The 25,717-nt window shown below is 63.9% G+C and overlaps 1 protein-coding gene across 2 annotated transcripts in view; it reads left to right on the forward strand.

Annotated features, from left to right (window-relative positions):
- Positions 1–25,717, forward strand: part of TBC1D2B (TBC1 domain family member 2B) — a 59,717-nt gene that overhangs the window by 31,045 nt on the left and 2,955 nt on the right. Inside the window, exons 4-12 of one of the 2 annotated variants that reach the window (XM_059179786.1) lie at positions 5,434–5,597; positions 7,553–7,782; positions 8,264–8,653; positions 12,221–12,331; positions 13,197–13,390; positions 15,531–16,025; positions 16,550–16,667; positions 21,936–22,121; positions 22,307–22,428. In XM_059179786.1, the coding sequence (XP_059035769.1) occupies positions 5,434–5,597; positions 7,553–7,782; positions 8,264–8,653; positions 12,221–12,331; positions 13,197–13,390; positions 15,531–16,025; positions 16,550–16,667; positions 21,936–22,121; positions 22,307–22,428 (2,010 nt within the window). The remainder of the gene's footprint in view (positions 1–5,433; positions 5,598–7,552; positions 7,783–8,263; positions 8,654–12,220; positions 12,332–13,196; positions 13,391–15,530; positions 16,026–16,549; positions 16,668–21,935; positions 22,122–22,306; positions 22,429–25,717) is intronic. The other variant, XM_059179787.1, reaches the window with a different exon arrangement.

The raw sequence follows: 25,717 nt of genomic DNA on the forward strand, positions 1-25,717 counted from the left end.
GGCCGGGGCCGTGGCCCACACGGGTAACTGCAGAGGCGCCCATGCTGGTGAGCAGGGTGTGGTTTCCTGCTTTTACCAGCATTTCTGCTAACCCACCGGCGTCCGGGCCCCCTCAGGTGAGAGAGGCCCGTGCTCCCAGGAAGCTCAGCCTGGTCCGCGTGTGGGGGCGGGCTCGGGGCTGGAGGCGTGTGTGTGGGCAAGGGGGGAGGCAAGTGCCCCAGAGCTCGTGAGGGGCCTGGGCGGGACAGGTGTGCATGGGAGGAGTGTGGCAGCCCCCATGAGCTTTGCCCCGTGTCTCTGCGGGCCTGGAGTCTGGGCCCGCTGGTGGGCGCCAAGCTCGGCCTACTGCGTGACCACAGGGCCCGGCCGTCCCTCCGTGCAGGGCTGGTCCCGCCCCGGCCACTGCTCTGTGCAGGAGGCCCTGTGGTCAGGAGCTGTGTGGTGCTGAGCTGGCGACCGAACCTCTCTGAGCTCTGTGTTCTCCGGTAGAAAACCAGGCTGTGGGCACACGACGTGTAAATGACTCCCACACACTGGGTGTGAGGGCTGAGGTCGTGACCAGGAGCTGCCCAGCTCGGTGCTGGCTCCCCGTGGGCCTGTCTGCAGATGTAGCTGCCGTGGACGTGACCGTGTCTGCAGAGACCGTGGGTGCAGCGGAGCTTCCCGTCAGGGAGCTGGCGGCAGCGGAGACCAAGCTGGCCGGGAGCGCCTGCCCGTCCTGCCAGCCAGCCTCCGACAGGTGTCCCCCCGGCCCTCCTGCAAGCTCTTCCATCTCTGGCCTGCAGGCCGTGGGCATAGTGAGTTGTGTGCGCGGCTGGCCATCCTGGGCGCCATCGCCGTCTCCCTGGCTGGGACCGTGCCCCCAGACGTTTGGGGAATGTGGGGCGGCTGCGCCAGAACTGGGACGTGTGTATCTGGGGTCTTCTTGCGGGCACAGCTCGGTCTGTGCAGGAAAGACGTGCCACAGCCTCAGCACAGGACTTAGAAAAATAGCCTACAAACCCCTCGTGTGCATGAGCGTGGTGTGGGGTGCGGTGTTGGCAGGGTGGGGGCCGGCAGCCCCGGGGCATGTGAGGGCCTGCCCGGCACACCTGTCTCCCGACCTCAGCTGGCCCCGCACTGCAAGGGCGGGAACCCCGTGAGGCCGTGCCGCCCCTGGAGGTCGTGCCGCCCCCGGAGGTCCCGCCACCCTGTAAGGCTGCGCTGCGGTGACCACCGTGGCCCCAAGAGGAGCCACAGACCGTTAGGCCTGAGCGGAGCACAGCACATGTGGGACGTGACCTGAGGACAACATGGTCTTGTCCGGGCCGCCAAGGGCATGACAGGCCGTGCCTCCTGTGTGTCTGGAGTTGGGGGCTGGCAGGGGGACCCCGTGAGCACTGTGTGCCTGTCGTGGACCCTCCTGTTGCAGGGACCCTACCCCCAGTGACCCAAATCCGTCCTTCCTGCCACAGGCCTTTCAGAGGCTCCTCCTTGCCGGTGGCTGATGGCCATGCTCTGGGCCTGGCCATCGAGGTCCCATGGGCTCAGCCGTGTCGCCGGCCTGCTTGGCTCCCTTAGTTCTTCAAACATTGTCCCCCTGGGCCCTGCCTTACCCTCCCTCTGCCGGGCGAGTCCCGCCACATCTCTCTGCATTCTGGCCTGTCGCCCACCGCCCGCGCGAGCCCGTGTGTCCCCAGCAGGTCACACAGCACCAGGCGCGTGCTGGGAAGGTCTGACGAGGGGAGGGCCTGGCCCCTGCCGTGCCCCGGGGAGTGGCCCTCAGCGCCCACCTAGCTGCACCTGTGCCGTGCGGTCCTGCCAAGCCAGCCAGTGCTTGAGGGGCCACCGTCCCGCTCGGCCGCCTGGGACATTGCTTCCCATGCAGCGTCCCGTCCCCTCTTTGCCCAGAAATCCACAGCTAAGAGTCGCCTCTTGTGTGTAACGTGTGCTGTTGGGAAGCGTGTGAAACCCGGACAGAATGTCATGGACTGTCGGTGTTAATCAAATGGTGCTTTCAGGTGCGTGACAACATGCCCGGCACGGCCCTTGGAGCTGACCTCGTGACTCCTTGATGCGGCTGCGTGGCCTGCCGGGGCCCCCGCTCACACCTGAGAAGCAGACTCTGAAGGCCCGCCCTGGCCAGGCAGCCTGCCCTCGTCCTAGTCCCCTTCGTCTCCCGTGATGTCCCGTGATCTCCGCCTAGGGTGGGGCTGAGGGTGTCCATGGGGCCCAGCTGGCTGCTCGCTCCCATCGGGGAGGTGGCAGTGGGTGGGGCCTCACGCACGAGGCCGTGGGGAGCCGTTGAGGGCTGACCCCACGGTCACTGCCCCCTGATCTGTGTACTTGGAGGTGTTGGGGGGTCACTCTACAGGACGTGGGTTTTGACTCAGGTTTCCTGAGTCCCCAGGTCCGCGTGTCAGGAGCTCAGGTGCTGAGCGGAGGTGGTGCAGGGGAGGGGCCCAGGCGGGGGCTGGATGCCAGGTCTGTGCGTCGGGCGGGGGGACCCAACCTGCTGCCCCTGCCTGGGGGCTTGCCGGTGCCATGACTCCTGCTCGGGCGGGGTTTTGGGACAGGACACACTATTGTAGACGTGACATGCCCCAAAGTGAAGGATGGCGTGCTCGACTGTGCACGTGTAGTGGACGGGCACTGGCAGGGGCCCCCTGACCACGTTCCCACGTCACTCTGGTGGCAGTGCAGCTGCTTGAATCGTACACGTGTGGTTCCAGACTTGCGAGCCGGCAGGGGTTCGTGTGGGGACAGGGAAGGTGTGTGGCTGCTGGAGCAGATCGCCCCAGACGAGAGCCTGGAAGCAGCAGCGGCCCTTTCTCCCACACCGGGAGCCCCAAGTCTAGAATCAGTCCCCGGGGCAGCCATCCAGGTGTGGCTGTGGCACGGCGCCCGCACCGCCCTCTCAGGAGGATGCCGGGGGCCGTGTCTCTGGGCCTCCGTCTCCTCCGCAGGCCCCTTCTGGCTGTTTCTGACTTTCATCACTTGAGACAGTGGTTTCTGACGGGCTCGTGCGTGTCTGTCTCTGTGAGAATCTGTCTGAAGAAGGGACCTGTTCCTGGGCGGGGTGGTGTCCCTGTGTCGGCGTCCCCGACCTGGCCTGTGTTTGCCGGATGGGGGAGAAATTGACCTGAAACGCGTCTGTTTGGGAACAGCCGCTGCTGGGGATCCCAGTGCTGCCGCCGCCCGCGGGCCTCGCTGTGCGTTTCCGCCGATTATCGCACCAGAGCTGCACCCGGCGTGGTGCCGGGGGACACAGGGGGCCGGTTCTGAGGTCTCGTGAAGAGCGGGCTCTCTCCGACAAGGGCCCCAAGTCTCCGACAGGAGGGCCCCGTGGCCGTGGCCGTGAGCCCCGTGCAGTGGTGCAGGCAGGAGGTGGTCTGCCGCCGGGGCGGGGGGATGTGGTGTGAGGACAGTGTCTGCGGCCCCCCAGGCGCAGGCACGGAAGGTCCAAGCCGGGGACGGGCTCTTGCGTACTTCGGGTCAAGGACTTGGAGCTTTGAGTCTGATCCTGTTTCCTCCTCCCCCGGGGCTTGGTGCGGGGCCTCCCTGCAGGGCAGGGACGGGACGGCCTCAGTTGGGTAAAGAGCTGTTCTTTCCCGGCAGCGTCTACGTCCGTCCCTCCTGCCCTGGGGCTCCTTCCTGCGCTTACCCCAGGAAGGACCTGTGCGGAGAGCTGGTAACCGCTCTGGTCCATGGTGACACGGGCGACTGACGGCCGCCGAAGCCGCCGTGGGAGCTGGGGGCCCGTGCACAGCGGCCTCTGGCCTGTCGCGGAAAGGAGTAGAGTGTGTCGGGTGTGCGTGGGCGTGCGTGCGTGTGGGCTTTCCATCCTGAGCTGCTCTTCTCCGCAACATCCTGCAGCACCGTGGGATCTTGTGGGCATCCTTGTTGGTGGTCGTGGGCATCGGCGCGGACGCGCCTCGGCCGCCAGAGGGAGAGCCTAGGGGACAAGCAGCACGTGGGCGGCAGCTCCTTCGAGGCCGGGAGGAAACGCTGAGACCACACGCGGCAGGTGTCGGCCGGGCTCTCGCGCTGGAGTGGAAGGCCGTGCGTGCCTGTCGGGAGGCGGCAGCGGGAACGTCGCCGTTACGGGTCCCCTGGGGTCTTACATCTAGAGCAGCTCAGTGCGGTGGAATCAGCCAAAAGCAATCTTGATCACAAACAGCGCGTTGACAAATGGCCGTGGTCCATGTGGGTGCGGTCGGTCTGCTTCCCGCGGGCCCACAGCCCCGCTTCGGCCCCCGCGCTGCATCCCCCTCGGGGAGCCCCACGGCACACGTTCCTCCCTGCTCTGCGTTTCAGCCGCAGCTCCGAGGTGTGACTGACCTGCGGGAAACTCCGCCTGTTCCGTGTCCAGGCTGGTGAATGTCCCAAACGTGCGTGGTCGTGTAGAAGCCGCCATAACCGGCGCCGGGCACTTCCGTCTCCACAGCCGCCGCTCTGCCCTCTGTCGCTGTTGCCTCGTGAATGTGGCCGGGCTGTGCGTGGTCCTTCACGGTTGTCCTCTGTGGACTGCTCTGCGCTGACGAGTGTTTCGTGGTTCCCCTTCTTTGCTGCATAGTGTGTGGTGTGTGTGGACGTGCCCCACCGGGGCCACCCGCCTGCAGGGACACATTTGTGTGAGGAATCAGGCAGCTGTGGCTGTCCACGTGCAGACCCTGCGTGCGCACACACGTTCTCATTCTGTGGGTAAACCCCTCGCCAAGGACCCACGGCGGTGCCCCCGGCCGGCCAGGTCCCACTGTGTGGGCCGCCCTGCTGTCTGCGTGTCCCGCGCTCCAGCCACAGCCCGCAACCTGCCCTTCACGGAGGCAGCGGGGCCCTACGTCCCGGCGTTTGTGGTCTTGCCACACATATACGCACAGCATCTGTGACCACTGTTCCCTCGAGGATCTGAAACACCGTCACTACCTGTCACTCTTCCATTGCCTTTTGTTCGGCATCTAAAGACCCTTCTCTCCCAACGAGGGACTGTGGCTGACGTGTTTACCAGGGCAGGACCGTGTCCCAGGCTCAGTGGCTCCCGAGCTGGAGTCGTGGTGGCACACGGTGGACGCTAGTGATGTAGGACAGATTCCCTTCCGTGGTGCCGTGGTGCTCGGCCCACCACACCTGTTCTCCCGTGGATGTGTGTTTGGCTGCCACGTTCACCTGGGTCCACGCGGACGGCACAGCGGTCCTCTGTGTCTCATGCCCATGCCCGGGAATCTGGGACACGCGGGGTCTTGGGGTGGATCCCTTCCCCTTAACTGGGTCTTGCCAGCGGCACCCCCGTGGGACTCCCGTGACTCAGACCCCGCCCGCAGCGCCCGCCAGCGTCCCTCTCTGCACTCCCTCCCGACACGTGACGTCGTGGCTGCTGGTGTCGCCGTTCCTGTAGGCGTGAGGTTAGGTTTTCTCCACAGCGTCTCACGGACCGCCCCTCGTTTCTCCCACCAGAAACTCCATGTCGTCTCTCCGTCCTGGCAGAGCCCATGGTGACAGTCGGAAGAGTGTGTTTTATACCAACGAAGAGTGGGAGCTCTTAGACCCGAACCCCAAGGACCTAGAGGAGTCCATGGCACAGGAAGAGAGGAAGAAGCCGGCCCCGGAAGGAAACAGAGGTACGGACCTGGTTCTGGTCGCCCGTCCTCTCCACGGGGGAGCCTCCGTGGTCCCAGCCTTTCTGGAAGCAGGAGCCGCATCTGTGGGGGATGTGCCCTGCGGGCCTGCGGGGTGAGGTGTCACAGGGAAGAACCCCCAGCCCGTGGCTCCTAAGGTTTCTCGGGAGGTGGGGCGTCCAGAAGTCACAGCGCTCTTCACAGATATACCGTTTTGGTTTTTTTTAATCCCTTTTTTACAGAACACGTGTCTACACGTGTCTACACGAAGGTAGAACATACAGGGTCATGGATTCCATGTAGCCCCGTGTGGCCCCCACGGTTTTGGACTTGGGGTCACTCTCTCCAAGCCCCCACCCGTCCCACGTTCACCCTGGGCGGGGCCTGTTTAACATAAATTCTAGACATGAATCGCTGCGTCTAAACTTAGAACCTTATGATGCCTCATCATCGTACCGAGAAACAGCAGCTGTAAATCCAGTCTTCACGCCTGCCCTGGCTCCGTGGCTGCACGCTCACGTCCCCAGTCATGTGAGGCACTGACAAGGCCTGCAGGCGGGTTTCCTCGCTGATGTGCGATGGCCTCATTGCGTCTGTGCAGCTCCCTGTCCCCATCCTCCGTTTGTCTCGGCATCATGTGGCCGAGACAGTCTCTGTGCCGAGGACATCCCACACTCCGGAGGGCAGGTCCCTCCTTGCTCCTCGCGTGCCCTGCATGAGGTCACGGGGCTGACCTCCTCGGACGAGGACACGATGTGGTGGGTCTCTGGGGCCACGTGTCCCCCGGCACCGTGGTGGGAACCATGTTGTGTGTGGCCCCCGCTGGTTTTGGGGAGGATCAGGGCTCGGGTGTCATCAGCCCGCCCTGTCTCTGCGGCCACTTCTGTGCCCGTCCAGGGATCCATGAGGGAATGTTGATGTTTTCATGTAGAACAACAGTGATTTGGAAATTCTGCCTCGTGCTCGATTGTAGCAGGGGCTGGAGGAGGAGGCAGGATCTTACAAAATCTTTCCCAGGAGCACAAGTATTTCCAGGAAGTACGTCTCCTGTCCCCCGGAGGGTGGTCCTGGCCCGCTGTGCCAGGGAGCTTGCCTGTGTTCGCAGGGTCGTAGCATGGGGCCCAGGCCCGTGGGACGCGGTGTGAAGGTGGCAGGCTGGGCATGCTGCACTTCCTGCCAAGGGCCCCCACATCAGCACCTCCTGAGCCGGGGGACTGGGGTCCTGGGAATGACCTGCAAGCAAGGTCAGGAAGGAAGGGTCTGCGAGGCTGAGTGGCTCGCGTGGGCTGGGAACTCCCCGGGCCAGACATGCAGCCACACGGGCTGTGACTCTGATCGCACGGGCTCGTGGACCCTTCCTGTGTCAGCCACGAACGTCAGCCCCACGACGTGTCTGTGTTGCACGGTGTGGGCATGAACTGCTCTCCCTCTATCTGTTCCTCTGTGTTCAAGTGCGCAAAGTCCTTCTTGTCGGGAAGGGAATGTCAGTGGGTTTCACAGTGAGTGCACCATGCGGGCAGCACGTTCTGAAACAGGATCGGGCCAGCCCTGTCCACCAGCCCTGGCCCCTCACGCTGTCCCCCATGCCCCTGCCCCTCGCCGGTCCCCCGTCTGCAGCCCTCATCCCCCAGCCTCTGTCCCCTCCACCGGCCCTGCCAGTCACCTGCTCCTCCCAGGGCAGCCACTGTCCGGACTTAGGAGCCGGGAGTCGTCTGATTTCCAGCTTCACAGAATCCCAACATGCGTTCCCAGTGCGCGTTTTCTCCCGTGGTTGGAACGTGAATGTGATTTCGTTCATGCTGATATTTATTTGGATCCCAGGGGCAGCCCCACCTGTGCTCGCTGCACGCGGACGTGGAAGTTCCCGGAGGATGGCAGGGGGAGGTCGATGCGTTTTCCTGGGTTTGCAGAAGGACGGCTTGTCCTGCACGTACAAAACAAGTTCTGTTTTTCTGTAGGAGTCGCTGGCTCAGGATTTCCCTTTGATTTTGGACGTATTCCCTACAAAGGAAAGCGCCCTTTGAAAGACATGATCGGATCATCCAGGAACCGGCACATCAGCGGCGAGCCGTCGGCAGACGGGTCGCAGGGCGCAGCCGGAGTCAGGCCACCAGCTGGGGTGCAGCTGCAGGTCCAGAGCCAGCAGGAGGAGCTGGAGCGGCTGCGGAAGGACCTGTCCAGCCAGAAGGTAGCTGTCCTCCCTCCCCACGTGTGCCCCCCGCCGCCGGCCGTGCCATGGGGCTGCAGCCCGGGCCCCTGAGGGTCTCCGTCCCCAGATGGGCCTTCTCCCCGGAAGTTTGATGTCAGCGTCAGAGACACGTGGGTTTCTGGGGGCGTGGGCAGGGGCGTGTCTCCTGCTGCTGGGCCCTCTCCCACCCCAGCGCAGCGCCGGCTGCTCCAGTAACAGGAGGGAGACCGTGTCCGTGTCCCTCTGAGACCGAGGATGCCCCATTGTGGGCAGCTCGGAGCTGCTGGTCAAGCTCCCGGATGCGTGTGTGCTGGGGGCTGTGCGGGGATGGTGCGCGCGTCCGCGTCTCCCGTTTCCTAGTATTGTTCTCTGCCCAGGGGCCAGCGTTTCTGAGCCCCCCCGAGAGGAAGGGCGCTGTGCGCCGGCTCCTCGGTGCCGGGTCACGTGGTTACTGCATCTGCTCCCTCCCCTCTGGCTCCAGGAGCTCGTGCGGCTGCTGCAGCAGACGGTCCGGTCCTCCCAGTATGACAAGTACTTCGCCAGCAGCCGGCTCTCTGAGGGGGTCCCAAAGGACGCGCTTGATCTTCTGCACCGCAAGGACGACCAGATCCTGGGCCTCAGCAGCCAGCTGGAGCGGCTGTCCCTGGAGCGGGAGAGTCTGCAGCAGGAGGCCCGCACGCTCAAGGGCAAGGTGGGCGAGCTCAGCGAGCAGCTGGGCATGCTGCTGGAGACCATCCAGGCCAAAGACGAGGTCATCATGAAGCTCTCGCGGCGGCTCAGCGAGGGTGCAGATGGCCCGGCCCCCGCCACGGGGGCGCCCGGCTCCCCGGCCCCCGCCAGCAGGGAGCAGCTAGAGCTGGACAGGCTGAGAGTGAGTGGGGCGCGGGCTCGGCTGCGGGGCGGGTCAGACGGCATCCAGGGCTGCGGGCCTCTGCGGAGCCGCGGTGCCTCTTGGGGGCAGATGGAGCACCTGCCAGCAGATGACGGGCGTTCTCTGAGACGCGTCCGTGGCAAGCCGGAGTCTGACCATGCCGTTGCCCGGGGCCTCCTGGACATTGTCCTCCTTTGCTGTCACAGCCGACACTCTCCCTTTCTGCTCTGTGCCCCTAGAGTTTCGTTGCCTCACGTAGCCCCGGGGCCCGTCAGCCACTGCGCACGAGCGCCCAGGCCAGCACCGCACACGGCCTGCCTCAGCCCCGGGGATGCGGGAGCCGAGGGGCCATTGTTCCCACCAGCTGGTGCGGGGTTGGCTCCCAGGCAGGCCTGCTCAAGTCAGGGTCCCTGCTGCACCTAGGCTGGGCGGGTCCTGGCGCTGAGGGCCGGGGGCTGGCCTGGGCGGGGAGGCTGCTTCCTGAACTGTGACTGTCCAGGTCGGAGCTGAGGTGGGGAAGGGCTGTGCCCCCGGCCGTCAGATCATGGAGAGGCACTGAATGTGGCCCGGCTCAGCCCAAGTAGGTCTGTAGCCCCAGTCCCCACCCAGTCATAATGTGCTGCTTGCCTGGGTACCCTTTTTCTATAAATACCGTGTACCAGGGGTGTTTGGCCCCCCGAGGGCAAGTTCTCCTTGAAGGCGAAGATGTGCACGTCGAGGTTATCAGTGGGCACCTACCACGTGCCCAGCAGTGGCTCGCTGGCTTGTCAGCACGGAGCTGAGTGGTAGACGCGCAGGGGTCTCTCCGAGAATTCTAGAAGAGAAGTGAACCCTGGGCTGATGGGAGTGTCGTGGGGACGAGCACATGGCCTTCCAGAGTGACCACTGCCCCGTGACATGTGTGAGGCTGGGAGGTCAGCCGCAGAGCTCCAGCCCCTTCCTCTGTGACTGGACCACACACCGCCGTGGTCGGTGTGGCTGAACCGCGCGACTCTGCGCGAGTTCCGAGAGCGAACACGCCCACCCCGGACGGCACCGCATCAGGCCGCCTGGGCACGCTGGGCGGGGACGTGCAGGAGCAAGCAGCTTGTCTCTGGTCCACACAGCGCCCTGTGGATGTAGCAGACAGACTTGATCGGGAGCAGGAGTCGCCCCGTTCACGCTGTAGGTTCTGTGGCGTGCCAGGCGGGGTGGTTGTGATGCGTTTGGTGATTTTATGACTTTTTTCCTCCAATGTTTCTCCACGGTTTTTAAGACCCCACCGTGATGAGGTGACTTGGGAGAGAGGCCACGGCGGGGGGGGGGTGCAGCTGGCTGTTCAGGGGCGGGTGCGAGGCCCTGGGCTCCCGAGTGGGCCGGCGGCTGCCCCGAGCTTTCTGCCGCCGCCTGCTCCCTCCACCGGCCCCCACAGCGGCTCTGCGGGTATTGAAACAGGTCTGGGGCGAGGGCTGCGGACGCAAGTGGGGTTCTGCCATGTGTGTGCTTGCTGTCCCTACTTCTCACGGCGGCACAGTTTCCAGACTGACTTCCTGCCTCGACCCTGAACTCAGAACACCTCCGGGGGAGGCACGGCCTGTGTTTCTTGGGGAGCACTTGTCCGTCACGGTCACAGCCCACTTTCTCTGACTCTGCCTGATCGGAATCTGCTGACGCTTCTCGTTGGCTCTGGGACGCGGTCACTTTCTGTTTCTGGGGTATTTTGAGGAAGGAACGTACATGGGTCGTAGGATTTTAACAGCCTAAGTACTTGATTCTTTCTGTACTTCCTTCCAGGCTTTTCTGTGTTTCTTCTCACTTGGCGTGGGGGCCCCATGGCTTCGTCGGGCACAGTCGGGGCTGCCGTCTGCGTCACCACCCCCTGCCTGTGCGGCCAGTCTTTCTGTGACCTGCTGTTTGGCCACTTTTCCTCGTCTGGACTCTGACGGGCGTTGGTTCAGCTGCACACCAGGGGCTGTGCTGGGAGTGCGCGGCCCGTCCCGGGGCACCCACAATAGTCAGAAAGTACAGAACAGACACGCCACGGTCATAGCAAGCACGGGAGGAGCTCAGAGCCGCTCAGCTTTGCTGCGTATGACCCCCGCCTGGGTGCCGGGTCCACTCCTGCCCGACCATGTTCACCTGTGAACCAGGCTTCCCCTGACGGGGTCTCTTGGGGTCCTACGGAGTCCTGTGGGGTCTGGTGGGGGTCCTGCGGGGTCCAGTGGGGTCCTGTGGAGTCTGGTGGGGGTCCTTCCAGGTCCGGTGGGGTCCGGCAGGGGTCCTGCGTGGTCCGGTGGGGACTAGGGGCCTGGCAGGCACAGGCAGGGCCTTCACTTGTATGGTCATTGGCGTTGGTGTAGGGAGAGTCTTCATGACGACGTCACACAGGATGTGACCGGAAGGCCCGCGTACTCGGCCTTCCCGCCGCCCTCACCTGCCCGCGTCCCTCGTGCTCCTCCGTCGGCCCGCTCTGCTGTCTGTGTGTGTCGGCTGGGGCCTGAGAGCTGTCGCAGGAGAGGGGAGGAGGGGCCTTGGGGCACCCAGGCCTCGTGTGGGGCTGGCCCTCAGCATCTCGGGGTCTGTCAGGACGTGCGGTCCTGCTGACGCAGGAGCTGTGAGCCTATCAGGTGCGGCCCGGAGCCCTGTGGCCTGGCTCTCAGCGGAGACGCGGAGACAGCGGCCCAAGGGCTTTCACTCACGGAGCCGCCAGGAGTCTCACGCGGACCCACAAGCGTTAGGCATCAAGGGGGCCGTCGAGACGATACCGTTCCTCTGTACGTCGTAGGGTGATTATGGCCCCTCTCCCATGGTGGCGTCCAGCCCGGAGACGGGACATGACTCAAGGAGCAGGCGTGGCCTCCATCCCGTGAGGGGCGGACACTCCCGGCCGGTCCAGGAATAGCCCGGCCCCCCGGGGGCCAGCACAGCCCTGGGAGCCCCGCAGAGCGGGGGGGTGGGCACGCGGGCAGAGGACTGAGCTTGGCGGAGATCGTTCCTCCCAGACGCTTCCCCTCCTCGCGGGTGATCCTGGGCGGCCGCCGAGCGCGTTGCCGCACTTGGCAGAACCCGTCACCGTGGCGAGGCTCGGCTGGCAGCTGGCGCGGCCAACAGTAACAGCCGGCGACTTCTCGGCGCAGGTGTGTCCGCTTCCTCGTGCTTTGCCGCCCGCGTCTCCAGAGCGGGAAATGTTTGCACGTACATGTGGGAGGAACGTGCTTCCCGAGCACCTCATCCACTGCAGGGGGCGGGCGTGATTCTGTAGTCGAGCGTGCCGGGTGTCCGCGTGGCCTTTTCTCTGTCCCCTGAGTGACCGCGAGAGCCACAGAAAACGTGTCGTTCCTCGAGTTACAGAGGAAATGGTCACGAGGATTGGCCTTGTGACGCGTCGGTGCGTGGAGGATGTGGCATTTGCGGCCTGCGGACGTGGTCCTACTCCTTCCTTCGTTGCCCCGAGGGTAGCCGCAGAGGTCATCAGGGTGTGCCCGGTGGTCGGCTCGCGCAGACTCGGTGGGGCCCTCGGGGGACACGGCGGTACGTTAACCGTATCAGAGAGAGCGGGCTGGACTGACGGCGGTTTTCTGTCCACAGGATAACCTACAGGGGTACAAAACCCAGAACAAGTTCCTCAACAAGGAAATCCTGGAGCTCTCGGCGCTGCGGAGAAATGCGGAGAGGAGGGAGCGGGATCTGATGGCCAAGGTGGGTCGGGGCGTGGCTCGGCTGTTTCCTGGTGGCTGGGGACACGGAACCTCTAGAAGCGGCACACCCTGAACCAGTCCTGCTCCTGTGCTGGGGCACAAGAACCCAAAATACAGGCCGTAGAGCGCTGCATTCCGAGAGGCACTCTGACGTGTCCCCGTCTGCCTGCGTCACGGGGTTGACAGAAAACCGTTGACTCCGACTCCCAGGTTCCCCGAACGGAGGGGTTTGAATTGTGACTTTGTGCGTTGAGTCGTGTGGCCTGGTTTCCCATCTGTAAACGGGGACGGTGGGAAACCGTCGGTATGCGCGTCTGTCGGCGTGGTGGCTGGAAGGGTAGCCCCTGCATAGCAGCCGGCACACGGTGGCTTTCAGTGGCCCTCGCAATCCTTGCTTTGCACTCCGTGGGTCACGTCTCCCCAGACCTATGTCCACGTGGTCCTGGGGTGTGTCTGACGACGCAGCAGACAAGCTGGTTGGGGACATAGTGTCCCGGGACACGTCAGTGCCACATAGGCCCCATCTCACGGCCGACGTGCCGCGTGACACTCAGCATGACCGTAGGGACCGCCATGTGGTTGGCTCCTGCCACTCCCTTTGCTGTGCGGGACAGACGCCAGTGTCGGCATCTGGGGTCTCACTGGCAGTGTGTCCTCTGGGCCAGCGCCCTGGGAGGCGGGGGCCCGGGGTGGCCCGTGCAGACGTGACAGGTGGCCCGAGGCGACAGGACTCTCCTGTCCTCCACGCAGTAACGGCTCACGGCCCCGTGGCTGGGGCTCGCCGCCCGCCGTTGGCTCGCGGCTCCAGGTGGCCCCTCCTGTGTCCTGGTCGTGGTCGGGGTGGTGGTGACCCCCGTTCTCTGCAGTATTCCAGCCTGGAAGCCAAGCTGTGTCAGATGGAGAGCAAGTACCTGATCCTGCTGCAGGAGGTCAAGACGCCCGTGTGCTCCGAGGAGCCGGGCCCGGCGCGTGGTGTCATCGCACAGCTGCTGGAGGACGCCCTGCAGGCCGACAGCCCGGAGCAGCCCGGGCAGGCGCTCGTGAAGCCTCGTCTCGTCAGGTGGGGGCGCCAGCGGCTGTGGGGAGGGAGCCCTGTCCTGGGGATGGATGCGTGCGTGTGTCCTTCTGCTCCTTTGCCACCGGCACTGTCAGCCCTCAGAGCGGGTGATCTCGGCATTTTTGCCGCAGCCGGTGCGCGGTGGGGCCAGGCTCAGGCCCCCTCTCCTGAGCACATCTGTGTCTGCGGCTCCCGCGGGCTCCTTTGTGGCTCCTGTCCCGCTGTGCAGCCATCCCCGCAGGAGTGGGGTCCCCGTCCTGAGACGCAGCTGCTCCCGTCCACGGCTGGAGAGCCGAGGGGCCCCCACGTGGGGAGAGGGCTCAGCCAGCCCTGCAAGGTGGCTCGGTGCCCACTGAGGGTCCCACCCCAGGGGAAGCCTCGCTCCAGCAGGACCTGCTGCAACTGATCTGGCTCGCAGCCCTGGGGCCTCACCCCTGCTGCACAGCACTGCCTGTGCCCACGTGCCCTGAGCTGCCCCAGGGCGGGGGGGCGGAGGGAGGGGGAAGGTCCCCCCACCATGCGCGTTCTCACAGGGTGAGGTGGTGTTTTCATCCTCGCGTCTTCGCTGCTGCTGCCCCTGAGTGGCGGGAACAGGACGCCAGCCTGGGCAGCCGGCCTCCGCGTGCCTCTTCCCTGGGTCCGTGGGGCTCGGGTCGCCTGTGTCCCCCTTGTGTACTTGTGGGCTCCTCCTGTTGGTCGCGTTGATGTCTATCTGCCTCATCATTACAAAAGCTTCCAGACCCTCAGAGTCAAGTCCTGGGATCCCAGCCTCCCCGCCCCACGCACCCCCTCTGGAATTCCCGTCCATCTGGTTGGGCCCCCCGCCCCAGGGTTTTGCCTAGGGTACCGTCCGGCCCATCCAGGCGTTCTCCCCTGATGAGCTTCCGCGCATATCTCTAGCTCCTCGCTGACCACGTCCTGATACACGAACCCCACCGTACCCGGTGCTCCAGGGGGATGCACGCGGCCTCCGAGCCATGTTTCAGGGGCCTCGTGCCCCTTCGCTGTGGGAGATGCAGGTGGAGCCCAAACCCCGCTGTCATGCCTGCTCCCTTGTGGCAGACAAGTGGGGTCCCAACACGTTCCCTCGTGACAGATGAGAGGCGGCCGGCGTCGGGGTTTGTGTTTCCGGTGCCCGTGTGCGGCTCCTCTAGTGCGGGATCCCGACACGCAGGGAACACGCCTCTTCAGCTCTGCCAGGTTCGCACGGGCCATGCCGGCGGCGGCAGGCGCAAGAGGCCCTGTGTCCGTCTTCTGCGGCTCCTTGCGGATCGTCCCCGACGTAGCGGCTTGCACACCGCCCGTGTGCCGGCTCAGCCAGTGCAGGCCGTCCGTCTGGGCCTCCCTGGGTGTTTGCGCATCACAGCCGCTGTTCCTTCCTAGGGGTTGCGGGGCTCAGTGGGTGTCCTCACGCGCTCGTGCCCTTCCTGGGCTCGCAGACCGAGGGCTCTGTTCCCACAGTGACTACTGGGCGCAGCCTCTCCGGCTTCTGGAGGCCACAGGCATCGGTGGGCTCCGGCCCCCTTCTCCCCTGCTCTGGCGGCAGCAGTGGCCTGCTCACCCTGCTCCTGCCCTGCTTGCCCGTCGTGAAGGGTTCCTGCACGTACGCTGGCCCAGGGTAGCCCAAGGGGACCGCCCTGCCCTTGGCCCTGTCCAGGGACGCCATGCACCTCAGCCATATGGCATGGCCGGCTGCAGGTGAGGGGCCGTGGTTCTGCTTCTCACGCCTACGCTGTCTTCATCCCTGATATCTACGCAGGTGCTTTCTGCCTCGTCTTTCCCCTTTTGGAATGGTGTTTTCCAAGCACACGAGTTATATGTGGACGTGTGTGACATGGAAACCCATGTCCACGTGGCCAGGCTACTGGGCACGTTTTTCCCTCCTGTGCTTTTCACACAAAGGGCTTTAAACCACCTGGAGTGCATTTTTATTCTAGTACGAAGAGATCTAATTTCACGTCTTACCACAGAGCCAGCCGCACATCCTGCCCTTGCTGTCAGGAAGCTGCTGCTTTGTTTGCCGAGTTCCGGTGGCTGGTCCCAGGCCCAAGGGCCATGTGCACGGGGGCCGATGCTCTTTCTCTTTGGTTGGTGTTTTCATCAGAATCCCATCGCTCAGTTTCCCTTCTGTATCTCTCGACAGTGAGTACGACATCTACGGGTTTAGGACCGTCCCAGAGGACGACGAGGAGGAGAAGCTGGTGGCCAAGGTCCGAGCGCTGGACCTGAAGACCTTGCACCTCACGGAGAACCAGGAGGTGTCCACCGGGGTCAAGTGGGAGAACTACTTTGCAAGCACGATGAACAGGGAGATGGCGTGCTCCCCAGAGCTGAAGAACCTGATCCGGGCCGGCATCCCACATGAGCACCGTTCCAAGGTGTGGAAGTGGTGTGTGGACCTGCACGCAAGGAAGTTCAAGGACAGCACTGAGCCCGGGTACTTCCAGACGCTGCTGCAGAAGGCGCTGGAGAAACAGAACCCGGCCTCCAAGCAGATCGAGCTGGACTTGCTGCGGACCCTGCCCAACAACAAGCACTACTCCGGCCCCACATCGGAGGGCATCCAGAAGCTGCGCAACGTGCTGCTCGCCTTCTCCTGGAGGAACCCCGATATCGGCTACTGCCAGGGTCTGAACAGGTGCGCTCGACCTGGCCATCTCCTCCCGTCCCCTGCAGGGTCTGAGCAGGTGGGCGCTCGGCCCGGCCTTCCCCTCCTCTCCTGGGTCTGAGCAGGGGGGCACTCGGCCCATCCGCTCCCCTCCTGGCTAGCCGAGGTAGGTTCATCTCATAAAGCAGGTTTGCCGTCAGCTAGGCTTAGTGATGCGGCATCCCCAGTTCTGCAGTAATGGAGAGAAACACACATACTTTCGCAAAGTATCAGGAACATCAGATGTGGGGCGCCTGGCTGGCTGTCGATGGAGCCTGTGACTCTCGACCTTGGGGTCATGAGTTCGAGCCGCATGTTGGGTGCGGAGACTACTACGAGACGGAGGAGAGAGAGAGAGAAGGAAAACGGCTCACCAGCCTAGGAACGCTGACTTGGTGTTGTTTCCTGGGGCTGGAGGAGCTGTGGCCACGAGAACCCAGGGGCACCGGGGTCCGACGGGCCGCGCGGCCTGGGCTGCAGGGGCCGGCGCTCACCGTACCGTCGCTTGCTTGCAGGTTGGTGGCAGTGGCCCTTCTGTATCTGGAGCAGGAAGACGCTTTCTGGTGTCTCGTCACCATAGTGGAGGTGTTCATGCCGCGAGACTATTACACGAAGACACTGCTGGGGTCCCAGGTACGTGCACTTGTCCTGCGCCTCCGTCAGCGGCGTGGAGCCGGAGCCAAGATGGGGCCGACCTGAGCCCCGGTGGGGGGCTCCTGCTCGGGCCTTCAACCCCAACCCCCGCACCAGGCGCACAAGGCAGGGCACGCCGCGGTCCGTGGGCCAGGCTGGCCGTTACACGCCATGAGAAGTGGACCAGCCCCGCAGCCCCGCTGTCCCTCGGGCTCCACTGCCCCCACGGCTGTGCTGTCCTCATTTTTTTTTTTTTAATTTAAAAAATATTTATTTATTTATTTATTTATTTAACAGGCAGAGATCACAAGTAGGCAGAGCAGCAGACGGGGGGGGGGGTGGGCAGGCTCCCTGCTGAGCTGAGAGCCTGATGCGGGGCTCAATCCCAGGATCCCGGGATCATGACCTGAGCTGAAGGCAGAGGCTTGACCCACTGAGCCCCCCAGGTGCCCGTCTGCTGTCCTCTTGAGTTCAGCTGCCTCCTGGGCTCCATTGTCCCCATGGCTCTGCTATCCCCCGGGCTCCGCTGTCTCCCAGTTCTGCTGCCTCCTGGGCTCCACCGTCCCCGGACACTACTGTCCATCTGGGCAGCTGAGCTGCCGTCCAGGAGTACTTGGAAACCTGATGTGTCACTTCAGGTTCTCCCAAGAAGCTGAGGCCAAGGCAGGAGTGGATGAGCCCGAGGTTTCTGAGGGGAGGCACCTGCAAAGAACCGAGGAACCCCCAGACCAGGGAAAGGAATGAGGCACGGGGGGGACGGACCTCAGAGAGAGGAAGTTTGGCCAGGCCGGTGGGGAGTCCACACGCTGGGGCCACCGCTTCTGGGCGTGTGTCTCGTGGGAACAGGCTACACTGGGGCCTGCCAGGGTCACTCCCTGGCTGCGAGCAGCCGGAGGCAGTGCTGGACCCAGAGGGGCAGCCTGTGGGCTGCTGTCCCCTTCCTGGCAGGAGATACAAGGGCACAGCTCATGCCCACCACGCCTGGAGCCTGAAGCCAGGGCAGACAGGGCGATGTGGGCGGCGAGAGCTCAGTACCATCCCCACTTGGGCAGTCCTGGCTCGGGAGCAGCCCCTGGGGCCCAGGCCAGAGCTCCCATGGGCCAGTCTGGGGCCGCTGTGCAGCCTGCAGCCCTGCTCATGGGCCTCACTTCCCACTTCCCGGCACTGCTGTGGCCAGAGGAGGGCCAGGCAGGGGACCAGCGGGTGGCTGGAGGGGAGGGCAGGCAGTTCTCGCCCCGCCATCGTGGACGCTGGCTTCCCGTGGCCTGGACGACTCCGTGGTGCCCGCTCCTGTCTGGCAGGCCCCTAGGCCGGGAGCCTCTCTGTGCTCCAGCCTGCAGGGGCTTCCTGCCCTTGCCTCTGGGTCACTTCTCCAGCAGCCGCGTGGCTTCTCGGCTTTTCTCTCACCCGTGGCCGTGTCCCCGCGTAAGATCCCTCTGTCGTAGACAGTGAGGGTAGCATCCGTTTGCCTGGCTGGGCCCTGAGTTCTGTATGTGTGCGCCTCTCGTCGTGGCCTCTGTGACCACCTGCCCCCTGCCCCTGCCCACCAGCCAGGATGCAGCCTCATTCCTGTCCCTTTGCAGCCCTGTAGTTAGGCTTCTTGTCGCTGCCACTTGCCCGGCGGCTCACGTGCCTGCTCCCCTCTGACCCCTGATCCCAGCCAGGGACCTCCGTTCCTGCATCTCTGTGTCGCCTCCCCATTCACCACCCCGTGTCACAGGGTCCCCTGCTGGAACCACACGGTGCCCTACAATGGAACCCTTGCTCCCGGAAGCACCCTGTTTTCCGTGTGCAGCTGACACCCACCCACCCCCCGTCACTGTCCCCTGCTTGCCTCCCCACAGAGCTCCCGTTCAGCCTGGGCTGTGGGCCCCTCTGCGTTGCCCGCTGACCCGAGGCCACTGCTCTTCCCACAGCTCTGGTGCGCGCCTGGAGGACCGCGGCCTCCCTGTGGGCCTGCTTGTCCTGCGGCCGGCCGCGGCCCTGATGCTCGTTCCAGAATCGCCAGCTCCCCCACGTGGCCAGTGGCCGGGTGTGCGTGCACGCCCCGACTGGGGACAGGGAGCTGGCACTCGCACCAAAACCATCCTGGTGGAGGCATCTTGTCCCCACTGTACTCGGGAGAAAACTGGAGGTCAGAGACATAAAGCAGCTCTCCTGAGTGGCCCTGGTGCCACAGGGGCCGACTGATCCCGGGAGAAGCTCGGCTGGTCTCCCAGTGAGCATGTCACTTTGCTAAGTCACCTGGAGGCTCTTTCTGCCAGAATATTTTGTAAACTGGGAAATGAGCCGTGGGAAGAGGCAGTCATCACTGTCTGATGGGAGTGAAGAGGTCAGTAAATAAAATTCCGTGTGTCACGGACGCCTGGGTGCTAATAGCTGCAGACTGGGGATGTCACGTGACTGTTTCAAAGTAAGAAGGGTGAGGCTTCCGTCTGTCTTAAATCCTCTGAGCCAGGCCCTCCTGCCTGTGAGCCGTGGAGCCTGGCTACCTCCGTCCACGTCCGGGCGCCTCAGCTCCCGGGATGTGAGCAGCGCCCCGGCCCGCCCAGACCACTCCAGGCTGAACTCAGGTGGTGATGCGTTAGGAGCTTGTGCTCACACTTGGAGCATAAAACTCGTAGATTATCCTTATAGGCAGGAAATGTGAACCTGTTTTAATTATGTGGATGTAAGATAAAACATGTATCATGTTGTCACATAAACGCAATTGTCAAGTCCAAAGAGACTGTTTCCTCCCCGACAGTGAGTCGTGGTCCGCTCCAAGAAGCGGTGGCTGGGGATCGAGATGTTCAGAAGGAAACGAAAACCCCGTGTTATCCGACCGGATAGAGCCACAGTTGGCCTTCTCGTGTACTTTAGGTACTCCTGCTGGGGCAGGACATGTCCCAGCTGGCTCACACGATAGCATGAGGGCTCTCCCGTGTCGTTCTGTGCTTTGTCACGCCCTATTTGGTGGCAGTCGCCCTCCACCGGGCAAATCCACGTAACCCGTGTACTCTGCGATGGCAGGCTCCGGGTCAGGCCGAGCCACGGGGCGGCGAATGTGGCCAGCCCTCGGCGCCGAGATTCACAGGTCCCCATCAGACCGCCGCCACGGGCCAGTCTGCAGCCTCTGTCCATCCTGTCAGCTGAGTGCACGCTGGGCGCCAGGACCTTGGTGGGCACAGAGGACACTGTCCTCCACGTCCTCCTGAGCGCAGGGTGCTGGAATCGACCCTGCGGGCCGCTCCACACGCGGCCTCCCAAGCCAGGCACCACCTGCCACCTGCCAGGGAGGGCTGGGTGTGGCCTCGCTCCCACTCTGGGGACCGCCTGCTTGCCCTTCCTCTGCAGAAGGAGTCTCGCGGCTGTCCCTCACCCCGTGGCCACCTGTCCGTCTCTCTTGCCTGTGTGGGGTTCCAGGGCCATTGTTGGAATGTCCAGGCACCGCGTCTTGTGGGTGACGCTGACCCTGCGGGGCAACAGGAGCGGGCTCCCCAGGGACGGTCTCCAGGGGTGTGTCACCCAGCGGGACAGCCGTCCAGCTTGCCCTGTGAGACTCTGGGCTGCTTTCCCAGGGGGCACAGTGTGGGGGGCCGGCAGCCGGTTCGCTCGCCGCGGGACGTTCCAACAGCGGCTTCCGCGCTCTCGTCTGTGCGGGCTTTAAGGAGTATCCATTATAGCTCACCCCCCCCCCCCCCGCCTTCTCATCTCTGAGACTTAGTCTCCTGCGCTAGTGTCCAGCAGGGTTCTTGTATTGTGTTGTCTTTCATGTGCTGAGGGGGATTTATGGCACTTTGGAATCATTTTTGTAACAGTAACATAATCATTTTGTAACAGTGTTTTTAGCACTTTAAGTTTTGTTGCCTTTTAAATTTTACAATATGAACCAGTAATGCTTACTCGACTCTAACCACGCCCTTTAAAAAAAAAAAAAAAGTCTTCTTGATTGTTAAAGATTCTATGTTAAAGGAAAAATCAAAACTTCTAAAAGGGAGGAACCATGGGCTTGTTTAAAGTTTCAGATTCTCCTAAAAAAGAACCTTTTTTGAAAAAAAAATCTTCTATATGCTATTTTTTAAAAAGATTTATTTGACAGAGACACAGCAAGAGAGGGAACACAAGCAGAGGGAGTGGGAGAGGGAGAAGCAGGCTTCCCGCGGAGCAGAGAGCCTGATGTGGGGCTCGATCCCAGGGCCCTGGGATCATGAGCACAGTGGAAGTCAGACGCTTAACCACTGAGCCCCCCAGGCGCCCCAAGAAGAACCTTTTAAAATGTCATTTTAGGGGCATCTGGGTGGCTCTGTTGCTTAAGACTGTGACTTTTTTTTTTTTTTTGAAAGATTTTATTTATTATTTGACAGACACAGTGAGAGAGAGAGCACAGGCAGGGGGAGTGGGAGAGGGAGAAGCAGGCTCCCCGCTGAGCAGAGAGCCCGGATGCAGGGCCTTGATCCCAGAACTCTGGGATCATGACCTGAGCCAAAGTCAACTACTTAACCCACTGACCACCCAGTTGCCCCAAGTGTATGACTCTTGATCTCAGCTGTTCATGATATCAGGGTCGTGAGTTCGAGCCCCCATTGGGCCTCTGCTGGGGTGGCCGTGACTTCAGTGTGTCTGTGTGGGTCCCCGCCAGAGGCCAGGAGAGCCCGTGGGGTACACCTGCGCCCTGCGTGGATCCCTGGCTTCCAGCCTGGGCCATCTGTGCTTCTCCAGCAACCCGGGACAGCGCCTGTGCGGCTCTGGGAGCACCACCAGCACCCCTCACCGGGGCCTGCCAACACTGACCCAGCAGGCCCGGCCTTTGGCGCCCCGCGCTGCGTCTCGCTCCTCGGGGGCGGGGGGGTGGACGCCTATGCCCAGAGGAGCGCTGTGCCCGACACGGGGGGAGGATGAGAACTCTGAGTCCCATGGTGGTTTGCACGTGGCCTGTGGTACCCCTCGCAGCCCTGTGAGAGCGGGTGAGATGCTCCCCAGGCCACCCCGCCACACCCTCATGCTGTCCCCACATCCGGGGGCATCTGTGGGGCAGACGGGCTGCGGTCACTGCTCCTCTCAGGCCCGGGACTCGACCTCCAGCCCAGGAGCCCCGGGTTGCGGGCAGATGGTGAGGCTGACCCCCAGTGCCCTGTAGCAGCCTGTCCGGGTGGCTTGGGCTCACAGGCGGCTTCCAGGCCACAGCACCCTGGTGACTGTTGGTGGACGGCGGGCGGGCGCGAGGCTGGGCGTGCGGGACAGCGGCAGCCCAGGCGGAGTGCACTGAGCGCCAGCCCCTCCCCGCAGGTGGACCAGCGCGTGTTCCGGGACCTCATGAGCGAGAAGCTGCCGCGGGTGCACGCGCACCTAGAGCAACACGGCGTCGACTACACCCTCATCACGTTCAACTGGTTCCTGGTGGTGTTCGTGGACAGCGTCGTCAGCGACGTCCTCTTCAAGATCTGGGACTCCTTCCTTTACGAGGGCCCGAAGGTGGGTGTGCTCGCCGGGCGACCGGGCAGTGCTGGCAGAGTGGCCGGCTCGCCGGGGATGCAGGAAGGTCCCCGAGCCGGAGGGACCCTTCGCTGGGCGGCAGGCGGGCTGGGGCGCTGGAGGCGGCCGCCGGGGCAGGGAAAGGACGTTCGTTCTGTGGACGGACGTCCCCGTGCTCCCCGCAGGTCATTTTCCGGTTTGCGCTGGCGCTTTTCAAGTACAAGGAGGAGGAGATCCTGAAGCTGCAGGACCCGATGTCCATGTTCAAATACCTGCGCTATTTCACGCGCACCATCCTGGACGCCCGGTGAGCGCTGGTGGGGGCCCCGGGAACGGCAGGAGGCGGCGGCGGCCCTTTACCGCGGAGAGCAGCCTTGCCGGCCTGCGGTGCACGAGCGGGGAGCGGGAGCAGCTGCGGATGCCGGTGCCTCCACCGACCGGGGGATCGAGGTGGCAGGACGGCTCGTCCCGGATGCCGCCGACCCATGGCCCGTGGGGCGGCAAGCACTAGCCGAGCCTTCACAGCAGGACAGGCCACCGGGCACTGAGGGTGACGGGGGCGGGGGACAGCCCCTGATAAAGAATCTGAAGGGAGACGTGCTGTCTGAGGGGCTGGGGGCTGCTGGAGGGAAGCCCAGGCCCAGGACAGAGCCGGGCGGGGGTCAAGGCGGGGTGAGCAGGGCCGGGCAGGGACACCTAGGACAGGGTGTCCTGGGTCTGGGGAGCAGGAGCAGCGGCAGGGACGTGAGAGGCAGCGTGTCTGGGGCCGTGCAAGTGGCTTGGTCCAGGCAGGCCAGCGTGGCCAGGAGGCAGCAGAGCGGGACCAGGCTTTGTCCCTGGGGTGTTGGAAAGACAAGAAGAGAACTGGCAGCGGGGGGAGGGGAGGCCGGGGCGTCCGGGTGGCCTGGGGTGAGGCTGGAGGTGCCCCCAGAGATGGACGAGGCGTGAGCCGGAGGGTGGCAGAGGACAGGGACCCGGAAGGACCCTGCGACTTCTGGCAACTGTGTCAGGGGGGCGTCTCCCCATCCCTCCCCCGCCCCCTTGCCACACGGTATCACCCGTTTGGGGCGATTGTCCTGTGTGTGCCTCAACCACAGCTGGTGGCTGCTCTGGCCACCTCTCCAGGGCTCCCACAGGGGCTCCCACAAACCTGCCGCTGGTCAGGCCAGGGAGCACAGCGTGGCTCTGGGCCACCGGGGATGGGTCACAGCCCTCTGCTGGACAGTGCCCGGCGTGAGCCACCGTCCCCACCCACGTGTGCACTCCCGCGTCAGGCTCATGCAGCCCTGTGAGAGCCACAGGTCCTAGCGCTGAGAAGCATCTGCGGCTTGTGATTTCAGACTCTTTCTTCAAGATTTTATTTATTTGGGAAAAGAGCACAAGAGAGAGCACAAGCAGGGGGTGCGGCAGGCAGAGGGAGAAGCAGGCTTCCCACCGAGCAGGAAGCCCAATGCGAGACTCGATCCCAGGACTCTGTGGTCATGACCCGAGCCGAAGGCAGGCGCCCCGCCGACAGAGCCCCCCGGGGGCCCTCCTTTCAGTCTCTTGGGACTGTCGCTCCCAAGACGGGTGCTTTGTCTAAGGACCTGGGATGCCCATTCCAGAGTGTGTAGAAACGAAACAGTTTGTTGAAATGTTTCTGGTTCTTGCTAAAGGTCTGTGTCAGATTCTGAGGGGTTTTATTCCCTGTTACAAAATGCTGGTCACGATTCCCCACATGGCCTCCTCTGTCCACTGATGTGTCACGACAGGCTTCAGAACCTCCAGAGCCCCCCGGGAAGCTGGCAGGCACCCCCTCCTTGGCCAGCCCATGAGACACAGCGGGACAGCCTCCAGGCCCCAGAGCCACTGGGCGCCAGTGTAGGGAAGGGACACTGGGAGCAGAAAGGGGCTGGTGGAGGCCGCACCTGCCTCCAGAAGCCATTGCTGTTTGTAGGGTCTCCCGCTCTGGAAGCAGGTTCTGAGGGTATCTTCGGGCGTGCCGACTTGCGTGCAGCAGTGACCTCAGCTTTGCCGTGCGCGGCCGGAGGGTGATGGCCAGTGACACCAAGTCCAGGGTGAACCTCCGGGAGGTTCGGGGAGGTCAGGGTTGAGAATGGCCTGAGTGCAGGCGGTGGGGCCGCCAGCTCCCCCCGGCCTCGGTGGCAGTGCCTCCTTGTCAGTGGAAGCCGCTGGCTTCGGGAAGTCAGGGTCCACAGGCCTCAGATTCGCAGACGCAGTGGCAGCCAGACCCCAAACCCGCAGTTCTGCAAACCTGAGCGGTTCCCTAAGGAACAAGGGACAGGCTTCCGGACTGCACGTTTTTGGGGCTGTCGGGCTAATGGGGTTAGACCAGTCTCACATCGGGGCTTCTGGGGGATTCAGCCTCGACTGACCACGGGACACCTGCGGTCTCCTGGCCGGGCCTGCAGGGCAGTGTCCTGCTGTGTCCGCGGGGCTGACAGCCGCAGCAGCACAGGCCGACCAAAGACTTCAGTGCTTTCTGTGGCAAAGCGGGAGCTGGATGCCCTGTCTCCCCTGTCTCAGGGGAGAGGCTGGACGCCCGGTTGGGGTCAGCTGGATGCCCGGTCTCAGAGGAATGGAGCGTCAGGCTAACTGGGAGGAGTGTTTGATCGCTTGGGCCCTGGGTCCCCGGTCTTGGCTGGCACGTCTGTTGCCAGAGACGCCTCTTACAGCCCCGCTCCCCTCAGGACGGCTCCGTTGTCCCACACGCCTGTGTCCTCGAACACTGCGGGAACTTGGCCTTCAAAGCTGGGCTCTCTAACCTGGGACCTCCTGCGGGAGCTGTTTGGCACCAGGCTCTCTGAGGTGTGGGCGTCGGAGAGCTCGCTGGCTGCCGTCACGCCTCAGCACCGAGGCTGGGGCTGGAGCGCGGGCTGCTTGGTGCCCGGGGGTGGGGGGACTGGCTTTTGTCTTCGCCTGTGGGCGGCCGCGGCCGACCCAGTTCCTGCTGGAGCCCTAGCCGGGGGCTCTGTTCTGTTTTTGTTAAACCTCAGGCCGGCAGCCAGGGGCACATTAGCGGGATTGCTGCCTGGACCTGCGGGTGATGTGAAGCCCGTCGACAGCCCGCCTGTGTGCGGACCGTGTCCGAGCCCTGGTGAGCGCTGGCGCAGTCTGAGTATTCCCAGGCAGTCCCAGGAAAGCCCAAACCAGCCTCCTGCTGGCCCCGCTCAGGCACGCCGGCCCTCAGCCACCCAGCCCGTGCCGACACGGTTCCATGCCGCCGGTGGCCACACTGATAACCCCGCATCCCAGGAGGTGGCATTACAGTGCCTCCAGCAGACAGGGAGTCAGAAGCCAGAAAGGGAAGGACCCTTACCCGCCCTGTGACACAGCCAGTGTGGGCCTCCACCCAGGCCGGGGCTCAGGGCCAGCCCCGTAACCTCTGTGCATGAAGGGCTGGCCTCTAGGTGGCACAACTGCCCCAGGGCCTGTCCCGTGTCCTGTCCTGCTGGCCTCTGTCTCAGTCCCGTGCCCTGCCCTGCTGACCTCTCTCGCCATCCCGTGTCCTGCCCTGACGACCTCTGTTCCCGACCCGTGTCCGACCCTGCTGACCTCTGTCCCCACCCTGTGTCCTGCCCTGACGACCTCTCTCC

The sequence above is a fragment of the Mustela lutreola genome, chromosome 7 (genome assembly GCF_030435805.1).
Source record: "Mustela lutreola isolate mMusLut2 chromosome 7, mMusLut2.pri, whole genome shotgun sequence".
NCBI classification, from domain to species: Eukaryota; Metazoa; Chordata; class Mammalia; order Carnivora; family Mustelidae; genus Mustela; species Mustela lutreola.